Source organism: Phyllobates terribilis, unplaced genomic scaffold, assembly GCF_046119375.1.
Source record: "Phyllobates terribilis strain yellow unplaced genomic scaffold, ASM4611937v1 Scaffold_11__3_contigs__length_659146591, whole genome shotgun sequence".
Classification (NCBI taxonomy): domain Eukaryota; kingdom Metazoa; phylum Chordata; class Amphibia; order Anura; family Dendrobatidae; genus Phyllobates; species Phyllobates terribilis.
Genome location: NW_027362771.1, coordinates 51,139,288 through 51,145,880, shown reverse-complemented (window position 1 = coordinate 51,145,880; position 6,593 = coordinate 51,139,288). Strand labels below are relative to the sequence as shown.

The 6,593-nt window shown below is 42.1% G+C and overlaps 1 protein-coding gene across 1 annotated transcript; it reads right to left on the bottom strand.

Annotated features, from left to right (window-relative positions):
- Positions 1-2,599: 2,599 nt before the first annotated feature.
- On the bottom strand, positions 2,600-6,352 carry UQCRQ (ubiquinol-cytochrome c reductase complex III subunit VII). Its single transcript, XM_073650642.1, has 3 exons — positions 6,236-6,352; positions 4,899-5,062; positions 2,600-2,812 (listed from the first exon to the last, which is right to left on the bottom strand). The coding sequence occupies exons 2-3, from the start codon at positions 5,050-5,052 to the stop codon at positions 2,718-2,720; spliced, it is 249 nt and encodes an 82-aa protein (XP_073506743.1). The 5' UTR covers positions 5,053-5,062; positions 6,236-6,352; the 3' UTR covers positions 2,600-2,717.
- Between the last annotated feature and the right edge of the window lie 241 nt (positions 6,353-6,593).

Below are 6,593 nucleotides of genomic sequence, written 5' to 3'. Positions count from 1 at the left end.
ATATTGCAATGTGACATTGTGATCTGCAGTCATCATGCAGCCCTGGTCACTTATTAGCCATATACACGGTGGTCCAAAAGTAGGTGGACAGATAGTGTAATAAGGTTATGAAGGGGGAGATTTATCAAACAAAATCCAGTAATTTTAGATAACATTATGTGGAGTGATGACGCTTCTTTCAAATTCTCCGGCCATATTAACAGACATAATTGTATTTACTGGTATAATGAGAACATGCATTTAACATTAGAGCAACAACTAAATGAACCTGGTGTCAATGTTTGGGGTGGTATTTCAAGTTTTAGTGTTTTAGGACCAATATTTTTTGATGGGACAGTCACAGGAGATAAGTATCTCGAAATTCTAATGAATCGAGTTGTTCCCCAGGTACAGAAACATCCTAATTCAAATGACCTTTATTTCCAACAAGATGGGGCCCCTCCACATTATTCAAGAGTAGTCCGCGAGTATCTCCATGAAACATTTCCTAATAAATGGATTGGCCGAAGAGGCCCACTTGATTGGCCCGTCACGTTCACCAGACTTGACCCCAATGGATTTTTTCTTTTGGGGAGTACTCAAGGACAAAGTTTATAGTCAAAAAACAAAAAGTGTCAGTGATTTGAAAAATTACATAAGAGATGCATTTCAAGAAATTATTACCCAAAGAGACTTGTGCAAAAAGTAATGGAAAACAGTTTGAGCACCTGCGTTGATAAAATTTAAGGGCTTTTGTATTATTGCTCAGAATAAAATTGAATTGTCAATGTTATGCTTGTGTTAGTAAATATAAATTTATATATAAATCAAAATAAATGTTATTTTCTGTCCACCTACTTTTGGACCACCCTGTATATAGCCCATACACTTGACATTGGGAACAAATTCTCATTGGAGGAAATCATTTTTGCTGTTGCAGATATTTTGCAATGTAGATATTTAAAGAGCTGTCCACTACTAGGACAATCCCTTCTTGAACTAAATGTTTGGCCCTGATAAAATAAAAAATCCTATACTCGCCTCCCGTGCCGGCACCTTTCCAGCGGTGTCAGTACTCGCGGTCCCAAGGCTCTGGTGCGTTGGAATGACACGTGGTGCCCAGCGCCCAATCAGCGCTGGCGTCACTGTCCCAGCTTTTGTACGAAGTTGAACATGAAGAGGAAGTCCGGGCTGTAGCTGATCTCTGACTTCCTCTTCATGTTCAATTTGGTATGAAGGGGGGGGGGGGACAGTGACGCCAGCACTGATTGGGCGTTGGGCACCAAGTGTTATTCAACTGCACTAGAGCCCCAGGAACACGAGTGCCGACACCGCCGGGACCGCATTGGCATGGGAGGCAAGTATAGGTTTTTTTATTTTATTGGTGTGAAACATTTAGTTCAAGAAGGAGTTGTCTTAGTAGGGTTTTCCCAGAATGATAATGTGGTCTGTGAACATACAGAATTAATCATGTGTGCCAACCTATTTTTTATAATCTGTACTGATTTGCATTTCTCACCCCCTTTCCTAATGATCACTCCCCCAAGGCTCTCTTCCTCCGAGGCCACTGGATCTGTTCTCCAATAGTTCTAATGCTATCAGCAGAGCATGCTTAGATGCACCTAAAAACCCTGTGTAATAAAACATGACAGATTGTAGCACGGTTTAGGTATGCTGAAGGTAACAGTGGTACCAGCATCTAGTAAATATCGCCCAAATACTCTCAGTCTCTCCCTGCACCTTAGTTTCAGTATCAGCCATGTTGTAGCAGAGCTTAGCCATTTTATGCCCAGCTCTGCTTTGCATGATCATGCTCTGAAGATCCCCACAATCACAGTGAGTTTGTAAATAGTTGGAATATAATTACCCGCTTTGTGTCAAATATTCAATACTATCGATCGTCACCTCATCCATGTAAATAAAACAAATTGTCCACGTTGAGGATCTCTGTATCAGGAAACACATAGAACAGAACAAGGAGCCAGCAGCACTGAGGATAAGCAGTGTGCTGCTGGGAAATATAGTTTTAGCAATAAGAATATGGCCATCCATTCAGCTATGTAAAAGCTGCATGCATAAAGGGGCAGAAAAAGGTGAAAATGGACAAGAAAGAAACTTTATGTTGGGTTTGTATCTGATGAAAGATTTTTTTCCCCTGAAAAACATTATTTTATAGACAATTGCCATTGTCCAAGTGTAGGAGCCTGGGATTTTATTGTTTGATTTTGCCACATGATACAACACCAGTTCTTCTGATCTGTAGGTTACAGCTGAGAACACACTTGTTGCTAGCCATTCCTATATTCTACTTACTTACTACAGTTGGTGTGACTTTCACAAGGACACAAGGTAGTAAACTCCATTTACTTGGCTCAATAGCATCACTAGTTATATATTACTACTCTATGTGGTACAATGTTTTTTTTCCAATGGTTTCTGTAAAAAATATTAACTTTGTGGGACTAGCTCTCTAATGAATAGCATGCAAATAGTGAATAATGCTACTTGGATAGCTGGCAAATTAACATTTGTATGACTAGGTTTAAATGGGTACACATAAGTGCCATACACATTCTAAGGTATAAAGTGGAAACAAAGAAATGATAAGGATACAACTGAGAACGGTGAAGAACTTTATTGTGAAGAGCTGCGATAAATAATCCTTGTCACACAATGCAGCACTGGAGGAGTCTTATACTGAATGTTATGGTGGGCATTATGCCCTGGTGCGGACTTCTTTATTGGTCATTCTCATACATGGATGGATCCTTCCTCTTGAGTCTCTGATGTTCATGGGTTCCCCAATTGTAGATCAAAAATGCTAAAGCGAAGGCTGTAAAAGACCAGTTACAGACATTAGATATTTTTGTGGCCAGGATTTTTTTTATTTTCTATATCACATTCAAAGCTTTGATTACAAAATATTTCAGATATTTAAAAAAATAAAACTCTCTCAATTTCTGTGTGAAGGGGTCGTGGTTGAGTGGAATTAGTGGCCCCGTGAAGTAAGCAAAGGCATTTATATCCGTTTCCCAACTACTCATACATATGAGCACTGTATACTGAGCAGTCTGATCCGGAGCTACAAATTAATAGAAAACTGTTGGCTTTGCAGATTCTACATGTGAAACATGGGTTTTTCATTTGTGTCACCTGTAGAATCTGTGCAGTCAAAAGCTGCATTACAAAACCACAGCACTTTAGGGCACAGCTTTGTAACTGGTTCCATTTGGCACAAGAGAATGAATCCTTACAGCTCTGCTTTATCTATAAGTGACTGGCAGTGACAGCGGCACTAGTTCTCACTGGTCTGCAAGTGATCTGGCAGAACTACAGAGATTAGCACAGTTTTATGAAACATTTGTTTGCAGTCATTGCCCATTACTAAACTCGTGTTTTGTGACCAAATATTAAGGTCATAAACAGTCACATAAAAAAATAATTAACGGTAAGAATAGCGTGCCAGCACCTACAACATCAGCTTTTTAAGTCTGCCGTTACTTTATTACATGCACAGCCCTTTCACCCTAGGGTAGGAGGGAGGACTTATAGTCAAGACGGGTAGGGGTACCAGCATTCAGACCCGCAGAGATTACACATATATGTATAGCAGCCTCTTGTTCTCCATACTGGCCCACAATCCTCCTTATGGAGTCTGCAGAGAGTGGGCAGGATATCCAAACAGCTATGTCCCTCGTCTGAAAACCTCTTTGTCAGCACAGACTGCTTAAAGCAAGAACAGGCACTCGGTCTGTTGCCATAGAGATGCATATTACTTAAAGGGAACCTGTTGGGTCTGATAGCACTATTAACCTGCAGCTATAGGGATAATCTGCAGGTTAATAGCATTATGAAGGTACCTGACCGCTGTAGTGAAAATATGGCACTCAGGAGAAAATTAACTTTATTCCTCCAGGGAGCTGCAAACTTACAGTCATGCCCAGAACAGCTATAGTCACCGCTCACAGCACGGAGAATGGTGGCTGTAAGCACACCCCAGCACCGACTGACAGCCGGGTCAGTGGGCAGAGTGAGCTGTCAGTCACTGCCGGGGTGTGCTTAGAGATGGCACTTTCAGTGCTGTCAGCATTGACAGCAATTATTTCAAAGCTCACCTGCATGACTGAAAGCCGGCGGCTCCCGCGAGAAACAGAGTTCATTTTCTTCTGGGTGCCGCACTTTCAGAACAGCAGCGGTGCACCTGCATAACGCTATTACCTGCAGATTAACCCATTGTCTTCAGGTTAGTAGCGTTATCGGACCTGACAGCTTCCCTTTAAAGCAAATCTGTCAGGACAAAATCACTTCTTAGGCCCTTGATGCACCTTTGGCATGGCCAAATAGCTCTGTCCACCTCACCTTCTTGTTTTCCATCTATATCTGCATTCCTCTATCTTGATTGACAAGTTTGGCTTTACAGGAGCTAAAGAACTGTAGAGATAAATGAGAAACAAGTAGGTGGGAAAGTGGACAGAACTGCTTGACCAACCCAAAGAGGCATCGGGCATCCTGTGCTTGGTTTGAACAGTCATTTTGTGCTGACAGACTCCATTTAATTACAAAGGTTTTTTTAACTCTGCTGAAAAGCGTTTAATGTGGTATTAAACCCTGGACTGTTACTTTATTTAACTAGCAAGCAAAAATAAATACACTGACTGGTTGGCACTAACCCCAAGAAAAAAAAAAAAAAAAAAGAATGCAACCAGTTACAAATTGACTAATTTTTTTCCGGTGCAGTTCATCCACAGTCAAAACAGATTGTTCTGTTACCTGTCTCCCTATGTCATCAGCCCTAGCGTAAGTGTACTGGATTATGAAACTAATAAAGCGGTAAGCCCTCTGGAAAAGGGGAATGACTTGAGTCAATACTGTGTGAGTACAGCTCAGAATTCATGCTATATAAATACATGTAAACTTACGTGGTGCTATGGTAAGAAAGTTGGATGAGATCCTCCTCCACGTATTGGGAATCCCTTTGGAGAGGATGTTGGCAAAGGCTCTCTGTTCAAATGGGGATAATGTGAAAGTGATGACATGCCGGACCTTGGCAAGGTCTCCAAAGTGCAGCCCCATGGTTTACTGGCTGAAAAACAGTGAAGAACACCAATGACCTCTATAGCAAACATAATGAATCATGGGTATTTTTCTTTAACGCAATGTGTCGTAGGACGAAGGGGAAAGAGCATTCGGCTGAACGTGGATGATTACGCATAGGTGAATGCCATCGTCCTACCCTAGGATCACAGAGATGAGATCAATCAGATTTATGTGAGATTGTGGACCTATATATGATCTGTAGACTTATCTATCCACATACTCCTGAAGAAACAGGTAAAGCTGCATCATTACATATGTGAAGATGATAAATTGCAATATAAACTGCTAATATTGGGACACAATTGGCGATAATACAGGTCTCCTGAGGCACTTATGTACCATTTAAAGGGACTTTCTGGATTGTACAGGACAAGTGATAAGTCCACCAAACTGAAGGAGAGTACTGTGAGACGGAATGGGAGGCTCAGGACCCCCGCATTCTCCAGTGATCGGTCATTTATCTGATGGATGGCCACTGAGGGATGACCTCTTGTCGTCAGCCACTAGAATACAGTGTGTGGGGGGGGGGGGTTCGCTTTTGGCAAATTTATGAGAATAAGTGATTTCTCCCACTGTATTCTATGGACCTGTGAAACAAGCAAACTGACTTCTGACACACAGAGGATAAAATGCAGAATTCTGGTCTGAAATAGTGTGTGGGAAATCCAAAGCATATTACAGTAGTGGATGACATGTTACCAAATCTCAATCACCGGAACAGAAATGAGGCCGGATTTGTGGACTTCACCTTCTGCCATGAATATGGTGAATTATTTGCATCAGTATCTGATTTACGTGCCATGTGGACGTACCTCACAGTGGCGGGCAGGTGGCACCGCTATGTGACTGGGGGACATGACATCCAGATGTTTGGAAAAGATGGGTGACGTGCACTTAAAGAGCTGTAATAAGTAACCAATGGAATCCCCTTATAATCCTCTCATTACAAACAATGTTACCTGGCACTCAACTTCGGGGTTATTGTCCCTTTAACTTAACCCCTTGTCCTCCCCCCAGCATGTAAACAGTGGGCATTAGAAATTCGAGCAATGGCTTGCTAACATGGATGGCTAATGTCAGTGACCGCACCGAGCCCAAGGCAGGCCAGGTTGCCTATCTCAGAGCAGAATGCAGTGTGAACACAGTCCTCAGTCCTCACCTTGTCGCTCTGCGCTTCAATGCCGAGCTCAGGTCACACTGCCACTTCCTGCGCTTATTTCCTCTTCCGGGCCGAAGGGTAGAATGTCACGTGATTCCGTCTTCCTGTGCTGATGTAAAGTTGTACATGGTGCATTGGCGCCCTCTGGTGTCCAGTACAGAGATATCAGCACTAAAGATTTTTCACAAAAATCCCTGAAATTCAGCAGAGTATAACTTGCAATGTGTGTATATTATAGAAAAGGGCGTCAGCAATATTAGAGGGAAGGCTTTTCTGACAAATATATCCAATATGTAGAGTGAGTCAGAAAACCGGCACCTGTGCTTTCATTAATTGCTCCGTTTTGCAGGACTAAGCA

Bases quoted from the DNA above. Each gene is read 5' to 3' on its own strand.
- UQCRQ (XM_073650642.1), bottom strand. From the start codon at position 5,052: ATGGGGCTGCACTTTGGAGACCTTGCCAAGGTCCGGCATGTCATCACT. The intron at 2,813-4,898 runs GTAAGTTTACAT...GGTCTTTTACAG, and splicing joins CTTTCTTACCATAGCACCAC to CCTTCGCTTTAGCATTTTTG.